Source organism: Vipera berus, assembly GCF_964194415.1.
Source record: "Vipera berus genome assembly, chromosome: Z".
Lineage (NCBI taxonomy): Eukaryota > Metazoa > Chordata > Lepidosauria > Squamata > Viperidae > Vipera > Vipera berus.
The window spans coordinates 8,816,940-8,835,966 of record NC_138205.1 but is presented as its reverse complement, the minus strand read 5'-3'; the positions used below and the strand labels follow the sequence as shown (position 1 = coordinate 8,835,966).

Here is a 19,027-nt window from a genome sequence, read left to right as displayed (position 1 = left end):
GACTTCCTTCCATCCACCATCCCCTTCCATTCCTGCTCTTAAGGCTGGATATCCTATAGCTGGCTCAAGTGGGATTTCCTCTTGAGTAAACACCATGAGGAATGCACTGTTCACCCAGCTGTGCTTTGCACAGATCCCTCCCTCAGACCCAACTTGCTTCTTATCTGCACCGTTGCCTCCAACAACAACGCCCAAGGATCGAAGAGTTATGATCATGGCACTGTGGTAGTCCATAAAAAGCCCAGATAAGAGGATCAGCCAAGACAGATAAGGATGGACAACACCCTGCTTTCCATGAAGTTTATGAAGCCGGGATTAGTTGTCAGAGATAAAGCAAAGGCCAAGTTAACGGGAGCCACGGGGAGAGTCAACTCCACACACAGCCAAGGTTGGGGAGATAGTCCCATCTCTCTTGAGTTCCTCTTTCACAATCCCACCCTCCACCTTCGGAGAAGATCAGACAAAACAACAGGTGCTGTTTAGCTCCGCAAGACCAGGAGATGGTGAAATTTATTTTCAAACACGAAGGAAGGAAGAAAAGTGCTGGCAGGTAGTGGAACAGTTTTTAAAACATCCCTAGTTAATAAGAGGTCTGTTTTGAGGTAAGGTTGAAAAAACAAAAACAAAAGAAAACTCAGTGTAGAGGAAAGATTAATGCAATGTTTTCTTTTCTGCCTCCTCAAAACCTTTCTAAGGGCAAACAGTTCCCAGGCCAATTACTTAACTCAAAATCTATATTGGCTGTTCCCTGAAGGCATTTGCCTAAATGCTCAAAGACAGTCAATCCTGGCCTGGAACAACCAGTCCGTTTGGGGTTGTTCACAATGACAGAAATAACTCTTGGAGAAAGCACCTGGTGGCTTTTCAGCGTCATGTGAATGTAATCACAATGTAATCCTAGGACAGGAAGAGAATGTTAGAAAAGACACTTTTTTTTTAATTAAAGAGTTTTACAAAAACAAAATTTTACAATATATCCCCAAATCCCCCCCACCCCAAACCCACCCACTTCCCCCCCCCACTTCCCAGAGCTAAATACAGGATTATAGTTACAATAATCATATTCTAAATAAAAATTATGCATAATATACAATTAACCAAATTCATAATGTGCTTTAACTCCCCTTTAACATAACTACATACAACGTACCAATAACAATATCCCACTAAGATCTACTCATAAGCTAAATGGAACTTTTTAGTCCCATATTTGTTCTGAATATAATCTATCCATCTCCTCCAAACTGAAATATATCTTTCCTGTGAATGATCTTTCAAGTAAGCAGAAATCTTAGACATTTCTGCAAGATTCGAAACTTTAAACACCCATTCTTCTATAGTGGGCAAACTATCCTTCTTCCAATATTGTCCCACCAGTAACCGTGCTGCTGTTATCATGTTCAACATCAAGTTAGTTTCTTTAACATCACAATCTACCACAATACCCAATAAAAACAATTGCGGAGAAAACTTTATCTTTCTCTTAAAAATCTTTTGAATGTGAAATGTTAGAAAAGACACTTAAACTGGCTCCATTTTAACTCTCTTCGGTACGGGGTAGTTCTCCACAGTTCATTTAGTGACTGATCAAAGTTAACGACGGCACTGGAAAAAAAGCGACTCACGGCCATTTTTCACACTTACAACCTTAGCAGTGGGACACGGCAACCGCTATAAATATGAACCACTTCCCAAGGATCCAGGTTTTGAGCCTTTTTCACACCTAATGACCACTTCAGCATCGCCACGGTCACGTGATTCATATTCGGATGTTTTGACAACTGACTCACACTTATGGTGGTTGTAACGTCCTGGGGTCACGCGATCACCTTTTGCGACCAAATTTCTCACTTAGCAACGTAAATTTGGGGCTCAATTGTGGTCGTACGTTGAGGACTACCTGTATAAGAAAGAGGGAAGTGGAAAAGCCATCTGGCTTTCCTTGTCAGTCATGTCCGACTCTAAGGCACGGTACCCATCTCCGTTTGTTGACTGGAGACAATGAGCTTATCTCAATAAAAAATAAATTTTACAGAATCTGTTTCCTGGCCTGGATTACCTTTTATCCTACCTAACTGGGATAAAAGAGATGGGAAGTGAAGAAGAGTAAATAATATGCCAGCCACCCAATTTAATCACCCCTTCAGTCAGTATAGACCAAGGGTCTTCAAACTTGGCCCTTTTATGACTTGTGGACTTCAACTCCCAGAATTCCTCAGCCAGGCAGGCTGGCTGAGGAATTCTGGGAGGTGAAGTCCACAAGTCATAAAAGGGCCTAGTTTGAAGACCCCTGGTATAGACAGTTTGAGGGAGACAAAAATCATAGAAGATGATTTGAAAAGAGAGGTAACAATGTGGTCAGCCAAGCATCATTGAGCCATGGTGGCACAATGGTTAGAATGCAGCATTGTAGGCTTCCAAGGTCAGTAAAATGAGGACCCAGATTGTTGGGGGCAACAGGCTGACTCTGAAAACTGCTTAGAGATGGTTGTAAAGCACTATGAAGTGGTATATAAGTCTAAGTGCTGTTGCCACGGCCCTTCCTTCCTTCCTTTTTCCTTTCCTTCCCTCCCTCCCTCTGAATTGGTTGGAATGCAGCACTGCAGGCTAACTTTGCCCACTGCCAGGAGTTCAATCCTGACCGGTTCAAGGTTTGACTCAGCCTTCCATCCTTCAGAGGTCGGTAAAATGAGGACCCAGATTGTGGGAGGCAATAACCGACTCTATAAACCGCTTAGAGGGGGCTTGTAAAGCGCTATGAAGCGGTAAAGGTAAAGGTTCCCCCGCACATGCGTGCTAGTCGTTTCCAACTCTAGGGGCCGGTGCTCATCTCCGTTTCAAACCTTTATTATTTTACTTTTAACACAAGGTGGCAAACATATATAATACTACTTGTTCCTCCTATTTTTCTCACAGCAACTACTCTGTGAGGTGTTTTGGACTGAGAGAGTGTGATTGGCCCAAAATCACCCAGCTGGATTTCATGCTTAAGGCAGGACTAGAACTCACAGTCGCCTGGTGATTGGCCCCAAATCACCCAGCCAGCATTCGCGCCAAAGGTGGGACTAGAACTCACAGTCTCCTGGTTTCTAGCCTGGTATCTTAATCACTAGACAAAAATGGCTCTCAATTTGCCAAATAGCTGGAGCTGTAAGACCTCAACTATAGAGGCAGTAGGTAAGATTTTGGACTGGCACTCGCGACTCAGGTTCAAACTCAGGAAAACTCTGTCATGACAACTTAGTGGGTGACTCTGAGTCTGTTATTTTCTCCCAGCCCAACCTAGATCGCAGGGCTGTTGTTGGGAAAATTTAGAGGAACAAAGACTATGTAAACCATCTTGAGATCATGGAGGAAAGCTGGGATGTAAATCTCATGAGTAAATAAAATACAAAACACTTGGAAGGCACCAAGACGTATACACCTGAGTTCACAGATGCAATGACTGCAAACATCTGTCCCATTTCTTAGACTGTAGTGAGGTAATTAACCGGAAGAAACTCTCCTGAAAAATAAGCTAAAGCTGAACATTTGTCTGCTGTATACACTGAGCTACAGTTATGCTTATATTGTAAATACAGTAGAGCAGTGTTTTTCAACCACTGTTCCGCGGCACACTAGTGTGCCGCGAGATGTTGCCTGGTGTGCCGTGGGAAGAATTGAAAAAACACTGACCTAGGAGACAGCGGTGAGAGGAGGAGGAGGAGGAGGAGGAGGAGGAACAGCCACGGGCGGAGTGGCGCTGCAAGACTCTCTGGCGGGGAGCCTTGGCTAAGCTGACAGCCCTACTTCGCTGGAAGCAAAAACCCGGGAAAAGAAGTGGGCTCGACCTCTCTAGGCACCAGGGCTCCACGGCAGCGTAGCTCCGCCCCCTTCTCTGGCTTCGGAGGGTCTCTTCCTGAAGAGAGAGAAGCTGGGGAGAGGCGACCGGCTCGCTTATCGGAAGAGGACGGACGGGCGGCCAGCCCGGCTCGCCTGAGCTGTCGCGTGGTTGGTTGCCTGCAACGTTCAAAAAAACTCTTCTTCCCCAGCACGCACCGCTTACTCCTTACTCCCCGCGCGGCTGAGGATGCGAGACTCCCGCCTGGTCGGCTGCCTGGCTCCGCTTTCTTTGCTCGCCGCGACCCCTCGCCCCAGCCCGAAATAGAGGGATCTGACCGCTTCGCTCTTGGAGGCTTCGCTTGCGTCTGAAAAATTACATGGCTGATTTTTTTTTAACCTGTCCTTTTGATACGTTGCATAATAAAATGTCCTTTGGACCAAAGCAATTAAAAACCTTTGGGGTTTCCCCCCCCCTCTGGAGTGAAGTGCTTTTGATGGTAAAGGTGAGAAAGAAAGAAAAAAGGAAGGGAAAAAAGGAGAAAGGGGGAAGGGGAAAGGGGAAAAGGGAGGGAGAAAGAAAAAAAAGGAGAATAGAAAAGAAAGAGAGAGAGAGAGGAAGGGAGGAAGGAAGGAAGGAAAAAAAGCAGGAAGAAAAATTAAAAAGAAATGCAAGTAGCTTCCAGTTTCCACAACAAGTAGAAAGCAAGAAATTGAGAGAGGGAGGGAAAGAAAGTGGGAGAGAGAAAGGCAGGAAAGAAAGGAAGGAAGATAGAAAGAAAGAAAGAGAAAAGAAAGAGAGAAAAAGAAAGAAAGAGAAAAGAAAGAAAGAAAGAAAGAAAGAAAGAAAGAAAGAGAAAGAAAGAAAGAAAGAAAGAAAGAAAGAAAGAAAGAAAGAAAGAAAGAAAGAAAGAAAGAAAGAAAGAAAGAAAGAAAAATAAATGAAGGAGAAAAATGCAGAAAGAAAAATTAAAAAGAAATGCAAGTAGCTTCCAATTTCCACAACAAGTAGAAAGCAAGAAATTGAGAGAGGGAGGGAAAGAAAGTGGGAGAGAGAAAGGAAGGAAGGAAGATAAAGAAAGAAAAGAGAGGGAGGGAAGAGAGGGAAGGAAGGAAGAAAGAAAAGAAGGGAAAAAAGAAAATACAGAAAGAAAAATTAAAAAGAAATGCAAGCTTTCCTTTTCCTTCACAGCAAAAACAAACAAACAAAAGCCCCAAAATAAAATAAAATAAAATAAAGAGGCTAATAATAATAATAATAATAATAATAATAATAATAATAATAAGAATAAGAAGAAGAAGAAGAAGAAGAAGAAGAAGAAGAAGTAGTTGGAAGGGACCTTGGAGGTCATCTAGTCCAACCCCTTGAGAACACAGGCCATCCTCGACTTACGACCATTCGTGTAGCGACCGTGGGGAGGTCCAACGGTGTGGAAAACGGTGGAGTGCCTCGTGATTTTTTTCATGAAACAAGTGTGCCTTTGCCCAAAAAAGGTTGAAAAACACTGCAGTAGAGGTCATCCAAATAATTGGGTGCCCCCTAATGGATCTGTCTCGCCTCCCACTTTTTTTTTTTTTAACAAATTGTAACATTCAGGCTTTTAACATTTAGCATTCAGGATTCTTTTGGAGTGTCAGTATCTTGCTGTTCTGCTTAAAAAAAATTAAAATTCTTTTTTTAAAAAATCCAAATTCTCACTGTCATTCTGATCAAATTCAGCAGGTAAAGCTTTTTCCACTATGCACTATTGACGACCTCTGTAGCAGCAGATATGAGCAAGTATAAAGCTAATATTAGACTATAAACATGGATGAATAGAGTAATTTAAAACTAGGCTCTGAAAAACTAAGCAGTTGAAGAACGTTAGCTAAGCAAATGAAACTCCCAGTTTAGCCTTTAATCAGTGTTCAATTTCTTTCTATTCAGTTAAAGAATAAAGTGGCAAAAAAACCCAAACCAAACCAATTGATCTATACTTCTCTTATCAATAACTTTGACTGCACTAGGTAAAGGTAAAGGTTCCCCCGCACATGCGTGCTAGTCGTTTCCGACTCATCTCCGTTTCAAACCCGAAGAGCCAGCGCTTGTCTGAGGATGTCTCCGTGGTCATGTGGCTGGCATGACTAGACGCCAAAGGCGCACAGAACGCTGTTACCTTCCCACCGGAGTGGTCCCTATTTTTCTACTTGCATTTTTACCTGCTTTCGAACTGCTAGGTTGGCAGAAGCTGGGATGAGTAACAGGCGCTCACTCTGTTACGTGTCTCTCGGGATTCGACCCGCCAAACTGCCGACCTTCTGATCAACAAGCTCAGCGTCCTAACCCCCTGAGCCACCGCGTCCCTTACTATGAAGCGGTATATAAGTCCAAATGCTATTGCGATCCCAAAGCTTTTTTTTCCCCCAAAAAGGCAACTAGGGGTGTTTTTTTTTTCTTTAAACATGTTTCGCTTCTCATCCAAGAAGCTTCTTCCGTCATTTCTTCCGTCATTTCCATCTTTCTCATGTCCCCTTGAAGAGCTCAACATTTGGATCCCCTCTTTTTTAACAGAGTGTAACTTCTTTTGGCTTCCAATCCCAAACTGCTGTGATTTCAGTATATGGTCAGCTGTTCGAAATTCAGCACAGCCATATCTGGAAGTGGACCTCTGGCAAATCCAAAAAAAGTGAAAAGGAGGGGCTACCTACAAGCTTACCTTAAGCCGGTAATTGGCTACCGCAAGGTAGAATACGTAATCCCGTTGTTCTTCTTTGTTTCCCTTCAGCACCAGTTCTGGAAAAATAAATAAATAAAAGGGAAGAAAATGGACGTACATGGGTTTCTAATACAGGTAGTTTTCGACTTACAACACTTCACTTAGTGACCGTCCGAAGTTACAAGGTCACTGGGGAAAAAAGTGACTTACAACCAATTTTCACACTTACGACCTTGGCAGTGGCAGCAAATTGCCAAGGATCCACATTTTGATCATGTAACCAAGGGAAGGCTGCAAAGGTCGTGTTAAAAAAAAAAAAGGTTCGTAAGTGACTTTTCTTCAGTGCTATTGCAACTTTGAACGGTCACTAAACGTTGCAAGTCAAGAATTATCTGTATGCGATGAAATTCAAACATAATATGAAGAAAGAGGAATGTTTGCCTCCCCTGTTTTTCCAACAGCACAGCTGAATCCTTGAGGAATTGAGATATACACACTGGCCCACAAATTGAGCCTCCAGGTTCAAGGGTATTTTTAAAGGGAGCTATTGTATTTTTAGGCATTTGGATTTTCAGCCTTGGATGGCTTGCTGAGTTACAAAGTGCTGTGGCGCATTTGGGCCACGGAATCGGTGGGCAAGTACGCACACATGCAGTTCCACTTGACCGAGCAGCAGGCGAGCACTGTTGTGATTCAGGGTCAGCCTGTGGGTTCGGCAGTTGGGTCGGACGACTCAGAGGAGGAGGGGGGTGTTGAAGACCTTGCTGAGGGGGTTGAAGATCTTGCTGATGAGAGCCCTCAGCCAGGCCCCTCCCACTTGGTCACCATGGAGACCCAGCTGTGTGAGCCTGACAGTGTGGATGAAGATGACCCACAGCTGGCCCTGTTCAAGGACGCCCGACGCAGGAGGCAGTCAAGTAGGAGTAAACAGAGGAAGGCAATGGGGCTTCTCGGAAGGAGGCAGAGAGAAGCCACGCCCTGAACTCTTTATAAGGGGAATGTGTGGGGAGGGCTGGTTTGCTGAAAGCAACCACTCGGATAGTGTTTCAAAGCTCCTGTATCTTGGTTCGTGTCTTGTTTGTTTTTGTAGTAATAAATTTGGCAGACGTAATTCCAGCCTCTTGCCGTTTGTAAATGGGTTGCCTTTTCTGCAGGGCCGGTAGCAGGCTGGTACAGAACAAGCACGTGCGCGAAGCTCCATTTCTGCAAGCGGCGGGTGCCCGGGTCCGCTGCTCGTGCGGATCCATCCCCTCTTTCTCTCCCCCCCCTCCGCCGGTCCGCAAAGCCGGAAAGATTGGAGAACCGCTGCTTTAGTCCACCTGACTCTAGCTACTGAGGTTAGTTAGGACAATCCTTTGGCAAAACAAATGAAAAAGGGTGTTTTCCTTCAAAATGCGGAAGAATACATTTAAAGAAGCACAACTCACTTTTTAAAATGCCTTTCCCCAAATTCCAAAAAAACCCTAGCAAAAATAAAAAAGGTTGGTTTAATAGCAACAGAGAACGCTGACTCTTACGAGTCTTATTTGTGTTTCCTATATATCCAAGTAGAGACTTTTTAAGGTCAACCACTTATTTTAAAGTCCACACTGTTCAAAAGTAACTACGGCAAGGCTCATAAAATTAAAAGCCAAATGTCAGTCATCCTCGAAAAAGGGAAAAAAATGCCCCCTGCCGAGCCAAACATTGATATTTCTTCTGAAATAGGACCTTGCTTGAAACGTATCAGGTTAAGAAACTATATTCTTCACAAATTGGATGTTTCTTTTTTCCCCCCGAATTTTTTATTATTATTATTTTTCGAATATATTCTTCACAAATTGGATGTTTCTACCAGAGTAGAATCTTTTTCTACAATAATTTTTGGCCCCGGTTTCTAAAAGAGGCAAGAGGCAGTTTGGTGGAGGAGTGTACAAGTAGTCCTCAACTTACGACCACAACTGAGCCCAAAATTTATGTTGCTAAGTGAGGCGTTTAAGTGAATTTTGCCCCACTTTTGTGACCCTTCTTGCCCAAGTTGTTAAATGAATCACTGCAGTGGTTAAGTGAGTTTTGCCCCATTTAACGACTTTTTTCACCCCATTTGCTAAGTGAATCACTGCACTTCTTAAATCATGGTTGTTGAGTGAATCTGGATTCCCCACTGAGTTTGCTTGTCAGAAGTTCGCAAAAAAGGATCACAAGATTCTGGGACACGGCAACTGTCATAAATGTGAGTCGGTTTGTCAAGCATCCGGATGTAAATCACGTGATCAGGGGGATGCTGCATAAGTGGTCATAAGTGTGCAAAATGGTCATAAGTCACTTTTTCCAGTGCCGTTGTAACTTCAAACGGTCTCTAAATGAACTGTCGTAGGCCAAGGACTACTTGTATAAGGATAATCACTATACATACAGCAAATAGGTTCAGAGGCCAGTCCCACCAGACAGAGAGGAGATCATTGAGGACTAGGAACATGCCAAGGCTTAAAGGAACTGCTGTAAGTCAAGGACCACTTGTATAACTCCCCAAATTAACATGGTCAGTTCGGCTGGAGAGTGGAAAAAGCTCTTAAAGCTTCCTACCACTGCAATGTAGTGTGTCATGTTTGAAAGATTAGTAAGAATGTCTGTAAAGGTAAAGGTAAAGGTTCCCTCGCACATGCGTGCTAGTCGTTTCCGACTCTAGGGGCCGGTGCTCATCTCCGTTTCAAAGCCAAAGAGCCAGCGCTTGTCCGAGGACGTCTCCGTGGTCATGTGGCCGGCATGACTATACGCCAAAGGCGCACGGAACGCTGTTACCTTCCCACCGGAGTGGTCCCTATTTTTCTACTTGCATTTTTAGGTGCTTTCGAACTGCTAGGTTGGCAGAAGCTGGGACGAGTAACAGGCGCTCACTCTGTTACGCGGCACTCGGGATTCGACCCGCCAAACTGCCAACCTTCTGATCGACAAGCTCAGCGTCCTAACCCACTGAGCCACCGCGTCCCTATAGAATGTCTGTACTGTACATTTTTCCCCCATAATTGCCCTATTCCCTTTCAATCCTCTGCCGTGTCTCTAAGGCCTAACAGGTGAAAGACAACATTCACATTATGAAAGGAAATACGGGGATTTATGCTTAAGAAAAGGGTTCCGTACGGGAGATCAAGGGTGCCACGTTGCAGCTGGCCTAAGGCTTACCTTCCAAAAGTACAATGCCCTTTTTGATGTCCTCATTGTATTTGCTGCGGACCAGGCACCAAGCATACTCGAACTGTGTTCCTTTGGAGATGCTGCCTGCGCTTTGCTCAGAATTGAACTTCTTCTCGAATCTCTGGAGAACAGAAAAGAGAAAGGCTAGATGGACGGGTGGCAAGGAAGCCCACCCTCAAAACTCCCAATTGCCAGTGCCCATCGTTGCCCCCCAAATCATCTATTACACACACACACACACACACACACACACGTAGGTTTCCTTACATTCTTTATACAATTGGTCTACTGTCCTCATTACAGCGAGTTTCTAGCAAGATCTCTCTCCTTGCCTTGAACGAGCGCCTTCTGCACCACGATCCCTTCGAGCTGTGACTTGCTAAGTGAACCCATCAGCCTTGGTGGAGCAGTGGGCTAATGCCTCCTTAAGTAACACCAGCTGCCTGCAATTAGTGCAGGTTCGCATCCCACCAGGCTCAAGGTTGACTCAGCCTTCCATCCTTCCGAGGTAGGTAAAATGAGGACCCAGATTGTTGGGGGCAATTAAGCTGACTTTGTAATAATGCCGCTTGGGGTGTGTGTGAAAGCCCTAATAAGCAGGCATATACATAGAATGAAGGCTACTGCTAAGCTTGTAAGCCGCCCTGAGTCTTCGGAGAAGGGCGGGATATAAATGGAATTAAAATAAAATAAAAAATAAATAAATCTTCAGTGTTGGCCAGCCCAAAAGAAACTACCATGCTAGGAAAGGCTGTACTACTAGAAATAAGACTAGCAATTAATCTCTGTTTAATTTGCGTTTTCCAGCTGGGTGAGAATTAAATCATTTACCAAAAGGGTGGGTGATAAACGAACTGGGGAAAAAAAAATCAGTCTTATTTTATCTATGGTATAGAGCAGGGGAAGGCAACCTTGGCTCTTTTATGACTCATGGGCTTCAACTCCCAGAATTCCTGAGCCAGCTATGCTATGCTGGCTGAGGAATTCTGGGAATTGAAGTCCGTGAGTCATAAAAGAGCCAAGGTTGCCTACCCCTGGTATAGAGGTAAGGCTCAATTTACAAGCATTCATCTAGTGCAGGGCTTTTCGACCTTTTTCACCTATTGTACCACTTTTGGGATATGGCCACATCCGAGTAACACCAGTTGCCTAGCAAGGTGTCAAAAACTTGATGACCCCACCCCAAAGGAAAAAAGTGATGAAGTACAGGTAGTCCTCCACTTACAACAGTTCACTTAGTGACTGTTCGAAGTTACAATGGCACTAAAAAAGTGCCCCCCAAGCTACAGCCGAGCAAGACACCTGCCTGCCCTGCCCGGCGGTGCTCTTCCTCCTGTCCGAGGTTTTCATTGTTCTGAGCATTTCTGTTGAGGATTGGCAGTAGGGGTGGGGTGGGGTGGGGGGTGTTTGGTTTTTATTCACCCTCCCCATCTGCTGGGTGGTTGCAGCAGGTTTTGGTCACTTCACATGACCCTGGGACACTGTGACCGTCATAAATAGGAATCAGTTGCCAAGCATCTGAATGTAAATCACAAGACCCTGGAGATGCTGCAACATTCCAGCTGATCGGCGCTTCTCCTGGGCTCAGAAGCGGCAGGATTAGCACCAAGCTCCAGCTGGAGCCTGGCGCTGATCCTGGCACTTCCGCTGAGCCCTGACAGCCCTGCAGCTCCAGCCGTCTCTCGCTCAGGCTTGCGCGGTGCTGCCACCGGTTCAGCTCATTCCCCTCCCCCGCTACCACTTTTCTAGGCTGGTTGCATACCACCTGCCAGGTGCCAATGTACCACAGGTGGTACCCGTACCACTAGTTGAAAAGCCCTGGTCTAGTGACCAATTTAAAGCTGCAACGGGAATGACAAAAGTGATTTATGACTGCTTCTCACAAGACAGTTGCAGGATCCCCACATGGTCACATGATCAAAATTCAGACCCTTGCTAAGTGACTCCTATTTATGACGGCTGCAGTGTTCCAGGGTCACGTGATCACATTTTGTGGCCTCCTGACCAGCAAAGTCAATGGGGAAGCCAGCTTCACTTAACAACCGTGTGACTAGCTCCAGTGATTCACTTAACAACTGTGGCAGGCAAGATCGTGAAACGGGGCGAAACTCACTTAACAAATGTCTCATTCAGCAACAGAAGTTTTTGGCTCAATTGTGATCGTAAGTCGAGGACTATCTGGTACAGCAAATCTTATTTTGGGGGGATAGCATCGCTTCTCATGTAAACTATGGCGTTTGCAAGAATGTCTGCTAGCCCGTCACTCATCCCTAGACACAGATAATCCTCAACCTACGACCACAATTGAGCCCAGAATTTATGTTGCTAAGTGAGAAATTTGTTAAGTGAGTTTTGCCCCATCTTACGACTTTTCTTGCCCCATCTGTTAAGTGAATGACTGCAGTTCTGAAATTAGTAACACGGTTGTGAAGTGAATCTGGCTGACTTTGCTTGTCAGAAGGTCGCAAAACGGGATCACACGACCCACGGGACACCTCAACCGTCATAAATGTGAGTCAGGTTGTCAAGCGTCCGAAGGTAAACCATGTGACCGTGGGGATGCTGAAAACAATCGTAAGTGTGACAAATAGGCATAAGTTGTTTTTTTTCAGTGCCGTTGCAGCTTAAAACATTTCACTAAATGAACTGTTGGTGAAGGTGAAGACTGCCTGCATTAATCCTCGTTTATCATGAAGATCAAGCAAGATGAACAGAGATAAATTCTTTGGCACTGTCATCCAACGGCAAGTTTCCCCAAGATATGCCAGCTGGCACTATTGTATGTTTACAATGTGGGGTTCTCCACTCAGAACAACTCTATGGAGATTCTCAGCCATCCAGGTCCTCGTTGTCCCAAAGGTGCTTTTTCAGGAGGCAACTGGACTTCTTTGATTTTCCTTTGAAGACGTTTTGCTTCTCATCCAAGTAGTTTTTACAGTTTCGCTTCTCATCTAAGTAGTTTTTACAGCTCTGACTGAGTGGTGGTAAGGTAAAGGTAAAGGTTCCCCCGCACATGCATGTTAGTCGTTTCCGACTCCAGGGGCCGGTGCTCATCTCCGTTTCAAAGCCGAAGAGCCAGCGCTTGTCCGAGGATGTCTCCGTGGTCATGTGGCCGGCATGACTAGACGCCAAAGGTGCACGGAACGCTGTTACCTTCCCACCGTAGTGGTCCCTATTTTTCTACTTGCATTTTTATGTGCTTTCGAACTGCTAGGTTGGCAGAAGCTGACTGAGTGGTGCTAAATCCTTCCAAACCCTTCCACTCCCCACCATCTAGTCCCATGTGGCAAACCTATGGCACGCGTGCCACAGGCGGCACGCAGAGCCCTTTCTGTGGGCACGCACGCCGTCGCCCCAGTCCTAGGCCTTCAGCTGGGTTTTATAAAACCTTTTCGCTTTAGGCCTCCGCCGCCGTGTGCAAGGAAAAAAAAAGGTCCAATCAATCAATTTCAACTTCTTGTGGTAAAAAAAAAAAGATCTCGCAAAGTTGGGATTGATTGATTGAACTTTTTAGTCCCACCCACTCTGCCATTACCACCGCAGCCACGCCCACCCAATGGGCCACGCCCACCCGGCACCCGATGATACATAAGTGGGTTTTGGGATGCAGTTTGGGCGCACAGTCTCTCAAAGGTTCGCCATCACTGATCTAGTCAGTGCTGAAAAAACTTCTTGGATGAGAAGCGAAACGTCTTCAAAGAAAAACAAGAAAGTCCAGTTGCAGTATCTCCCAAATGTTGGAAATGCTCCGAAGAATTAGGTACATATTTTCATATGTGGTGGTCCTGTAGCAAGTCACAAAGATTTTGGCAAATGATTTGGGCATGGCTAAAAGAAATATTAAGACAAGAAGTTGAGTTCAGTCCAGAATTTTTCTTATTGGGCATAACAAAAGAGAAATACCCTAAAGACGAGTTGTATCTGATGATTCACATTATTACAGCAGCAAGAATGTCATTTGCCCAGAATTGGAAAAGGAGTGAAATCCCAGTAGAAAACGAGGTAATAAGGGAAATTTGGGAATGCTCAGAAATGGATAAATTAACTTTGGAAATCAAAAATAAAGACCAATCAGGTTACTACAAAATTTGGAATAAATTTTATCTTTGGCGGGAACAAAAGGAAGGTCTCTATTAGAATTTATAGATTGGCTGATTGTTCTAAGTACTGTATTATATATAATTGATTTGTATCTTAAGTGTATTTTATGTGTACATATACATATATGAATATTGTAGACAAGAAGGTATGTCAGTCCGTTTGTACCGTGTCCAATGTTTTAAATAATAATTTAATAAATAATAATAATTTAATAATTTAATAAATAATAATAATTTAGTAAATAAATAAATAAAAAATTAAAAAAAGAAAGTCCAGTTGGCTCCTAAAAAAAGCATGTTTGGGACAACTCAGAACAAAGGATTCTCTTTTGAACAGCGGGTTCAACTGGACAGGCCTTCCCGGCGAGAGACCCAAGCTGTGCTAAAATGTGGCCCACTGAATTTCTGCCTATACAGGTAGTCCTTGAGTTATGTCCCCAGCTAAGCCCAACCTTCCCACTGCTAAGCAAGGCAGCTGTTGCGTTGCGCCCTATTGTACGACCTTTCTTGCCACGGGGTCGTTAAGCAAAACGCCGTAGTTGCTAAGTGAATCATGCAGTTGTTAAGATGCTTTTCTCAAAAGGCAACGTTTTTTTTTCCTTTGTTAGGAAAAAGAAAGTCCCGCTGCCTTTGGAAAAAAAAATATCTTTGGGAGAACCACGGTCTGGATGACTGGGTATCTCCATAGACATGGGGTGATTAAGGAATTCTGATTTCTCCCATTGATTTTTTTTTTTTTGCTTGCCAAAAGACAACTGGGAAGGTCACAAACGGCGATCGCCTGACTCCGAGATACTGCAATTATCATAAGTATGAATCAGTTGCCAGGTGCCTGAATTTTGTTCATGTGACCACGAGGATACTGCAACGGTTCATAAGTGTGAGAAATGGTCATAAGTTACTTTTTTCCAGTGCAGTTGTAACAAAAAGATTTGGTGAAAGATAAAAAGTGCAGGGCAGAGGGGACAAACCCGCCCCTCCGCCCCCAAAGGAATAGAAAATATGAACAGAGATTCTTTTTTTTTCTACCAATAAAAACCTTCTTGTTGTCTTTCTGGACCAGGTGAAAAACATAGCATGACAGCTGCCCAACCCCCACCCCACCCCCCTTTAAAAGCATGGAGCCCATGCAGGATAATCTCAGGGTCTTTGCGCCCTCTACTGGGGAAGAAAAAAGCTGCAATTTCCTCATTTTTCAATTTTCCATTCAGAATGAAAATATTTTTTTGGAATGAATTTTTTTTTATTTTATTTTAATTCCATTTATATCCCGCCCTTCTCCGAAGACTCAGGGCGGCTTACAAGCTTAGCAGTAGCCTTCATTCTATGTATATGCCTGCTTATTAGGGCTTTCACACACACACCCCAAGCGGCATTATTACAAAGTCAGCTTAATTGCCCCCAACAATCTGGGTCCTCATTTTACCTACCTCGGAAGGACGGAAGGCTGAGTCAACCTTGAGCCTGGTGGGATGCGAACCTGCACTAATTGCAGGCAGCTGGTGTTACTTAAGGAGGCATTAGCCCACTGCTCCACCAAGGCAATGAATGAATGAATGAATGAATGAATGAATGAATGAATGAATGAATGAATGAATGAAAGTGGTCCCCTCTCTCTGTGAGGGAGGGCAATTCTTCACAGCCAGCAAATAGCTTTGGAGATTCTTCCAGCTAATCACAATTTCTCACCTCCATGTTTGACCATGCTGTCCAATTCTCAATGATTTGCAATTTAGCACCCTGTGCAATTCTCAAGGCTGGCTCAGAGCCCAAGAGCTCCAAAGTAATACAGGTAGTCTTCGACTTACGATCACAAGTGAGCCCAGAATGTCTGTTGTTAAGTGAGGCATTTAAGTGAACTTTGCCCCACTTTATGACTTTTCTTGCCCGAGTTGTTAAGTGAATCACTGCAGTGGTTCGGTTAGTAGCAGGGTTGTTAAAACGATTCAGGCTTCCCCATTGACTTTGCTTCTCAGAAGGCCGCAAAAGGGGATCGATCACGTGACCCCCCCGGAGACACTGCAACCGTCGTATATATGAGTCAGTTGCCAAGCGTCTGGATTTTGATCATGTGACTATGGGGAGAGACGCAAGGGTCATAAGTGAAAAACACAGTCGTAAGTCACTTTTTTCAGTGCCCTTGTAACTTTGAAAAGTCACTAAATGAACTGTTGTAAGTCGAGGACAACCTGTACACAGAGAAGGCTGAAGCTGCAAAGCTGATAGCATGGCTTTAAACTCTGTTTTTTTTCCTTTGACATAAGGTTCAAAATGGGGTCCTCCTGCAAATTAACTATGAGAAGTTGTTGTTAGTTGCAAAGTCATGTCCGACCCCTCGCGACCCTATGGACAACGTTCCTCCAGGCCTTCCTGTCCTCTACCATCTTCCGGAGTCCATTTAAGCTCACACCTACTGCTTCAGTGACTCCATCCATCCACCTCATTCTCTGTCGTCCCCTTCTTCTATTGCCCTCAATCTTTCCCAGCATTAGGCTCTTCTCCAGTGAGTCCTTCCTTCTCATTAGGTGGCCAAAGTCTTTTGAGTTTCATGAGGAGAAGAAAACACATCAACTTTGGACACAAGGTACCAGCATGAAAAATAAAGGCTAAATGCAACATCCTCTCCCAATCACGTTGGTCACCTTCTGTAAGGTAAAGGTTCCCCCGCACATGCGTGCTAGTCGTTTCCGACTCTAGGGGCCGGTGCTCATCTCCGTTTCAAAGCCGAAGAGCCAGCGTTTGTCCGAGGACGTCTCCGTGGTCATGGGGCCGGCATGACTAGACGCCAAAGGCGCACGGAACGCTGTTACCTTCCCACCATAGTGGTCCCTATTTTTCTACTTGCATTTTTATGTGCTTTCAATCTGCTAGGTTGGCAGAAGCTGGGACGAGTAACAGGCGCTCACTCTGTTACGACGCGGCACTCGGGATTCGACCCGCCAAACTGTCCACTTCTGCTAGACAAGCTCAGCATCCTAACCCACTGAGCCACCGCATAACTTCTGTAACTGGTCCCAAATGTGCTTCTTCAAGAGGCAACTAGACTTTCCTGTTTTTCTTTGGAGATGTTTCGCTTCTCATCCAAGAAGCTTCTTCAGCTCTGACTGGATGATGGGGAATGGAAGGATTTACATTCCTCTGCAGACAGCTGGTCATTTGCATTCTTTTAGAGTCGTTGAGGCACTCGGGGGTTTATCTGTGTCGTCAGGGTCACCTGAGTAGTGCAAATGGGTGTTGGAGCCAGGCGCACAGACTCATCCCCAACAGCCTGCACCTGTGAAGGGACACAGGGCAGAAAAGGTCACAGAGCCAAGGAGGCTTCACGCCCATTTGCACCGCTCAGGTGACCCTGAGGACACAGATAAACCTCCAAGTGGCCTCAATGACTCTCTAAAAGAATGCAAATGACCAGCTGTCTGCAAGGAGTATAAATCCTTCCATTCCCCACCATTTGGTCAGAGTCGAAGAAGCTTCTTGGGTGAGAAGCGAAAGGTCTTCAAAGAAAAACAAGAAAGTCCAGTTGCCTCTTGAAAAAAGCACCTTTGGGACAACCAGGACCTGGATGACTGAGAGTCTCCATGGACATACTTCTCTAACTGGGGGGAGAAATCCGTGTTTTGCAAACTTCCCCTCTTTCTCCACTCCATCTTAAGCAGAGGTGGCCCAAATTTCCGTTGCTAAGCAGGACAGCTGTTAAATGAGTTTTGCCTCATTTTACGACCTTTCTTGCAACCGTCGTTAGGTGAGCCGGTGCGCTTGTTAAAGTTAGTAACACAGTTGTTAAGTGCATCTGGTTTCCCTATTGACTTTCCTTGTCAGGAGGTCGCAAAAGGGGATCACGTGACCCTAGGAACACTGCGACTGTCCTAAAAACATGCCAGTTGCCAAGTATCAGGATTTTGATCACACGATGATGGGAGATGCTGCAATGGTTTTAACTGTGAAAAATGGTCCTAGATCACTTTTTTTCAGCTCTGTGGCAACATCAAATGGTCGCTAAACGAATGATTGTATGTCGAGGATCACCTTGAAGATAAAAGAAACTATTTCTTGCGGTAGAACAGGGCTGGAAATTTATTATCTTTCTAAAATGAAGGCTGAGCTGCAAATATTTTCAATTAATGCAGAACAGCACATATCCAGGTTTGAAAAATCAGGTAACACAACAATTCCCTTGAGGGTGCTGCTATTTCACTGCACTGATTCTGGCCATCAAAGACTCAATACTGACAAGGGGTGGGGGGAAAGAGATCCAACAGGATCTCTTATGAAGCATTATGGGAGAACTGCAGAGACAAAGGAACACAGGGACCACAGTGTGCGTGACTGTGTTGTCAGGCACAAAACAATGATTTTTTTTGTTTCTTTTGTCTGAGGTGGTCAGGGCCACAACTGCAAGCCCAAGCAGATGACAGCTGCCCCCATAAAGAAGAATGGAAGGGATTTTTCACCCCCTCTGCACGTAAGATCTTTTTGACCTCAACCGTGGGAAGAAATGGTCAGCTACATTCCTTTCGATAAAAGGTCTCAGAAGTGAGTTTTAAAAGCCCTCAGGCAGAGCTTTGACCGGGTTGAGGAGAACATGGTGATCTCCAGTGGAGAGATCGCTGGGATGGCCAAAGATCAGGTGTGACGTCTCCCCAGCCTGCTTGAAAACCCGTGTTTGCTAAAAATACCCACTCAAAATGTCCTTTGCCCTAAAGCATCCCTTTCATGCTGTTTGGTTGTGTGTGTGTGTGTGTGTGTGTGTTTTTATGGAAATGGGAACCTGTCTAAACACTATTATCATTGCAACACCATCACTTCAAGGTCGGAAAACGCTAAGTGAAGCCAAAATAAACCTTAACAGTACATTGCCTCTTGGACAGAAAGAAGCCCGTGGGACGTCCTATATATATAAAAAAAAAATTGGCAGGCAGCTATCTCTGGGACTATACAATATTGTACTTGGAGATCCAAAAGCAACGGCACATCCAGCCCTTCTCATAAAAAACGGCATTCTCTTTTAAAATGAGTTCATTTCCTAGTTCATGGACTTGATGTGCGCGTCTCTGTGGTTTTCTTGATTTTCCATGGCTTTTTCTCAAGATTGTTTTTCAACTTCCTGGCCCAGATCTGCCGGAAAACCAAGTTAAATCCCCCAGTAGCAGCCTACTGTTGAGTTAGTTAATATTGTACTACTGAGCAAATTTACCATAAATATGTAATATAAGTGTAATACACAGTACCAAAACAAAT

The 19,027-nt window shown here is 44.6% G+C and overlaps 1 protein-coding gene across 1 annotated transcript in view; it reads right to left on the bottom strand.

Annotated features, from left to right (window-relative positions):
• LOC308677574 (mitochondrial fission 1 protein-like) overlaps positions 1-19,027 on the bottom strand; it is a 34,377-nt gene that overhangs the window by 11,473 nt on the left and 3,877 nt on the right. The window contains exons 2-3 of the mRNA XM_081344109.1: positions 9,678-9,810; positions 6,516-6,592 (exon numbers count right to left, since the gene is read on the bottom strand). Coding sequence (XP_081200235.1) covers positions 6,516-6,592; positions 9,678-9,810 — 210 coding nt within the window. The remainder of the gene's footprint in view (positions 1-6,515; positions 6,593-9,677; positions 9,811-19,027) is intronic.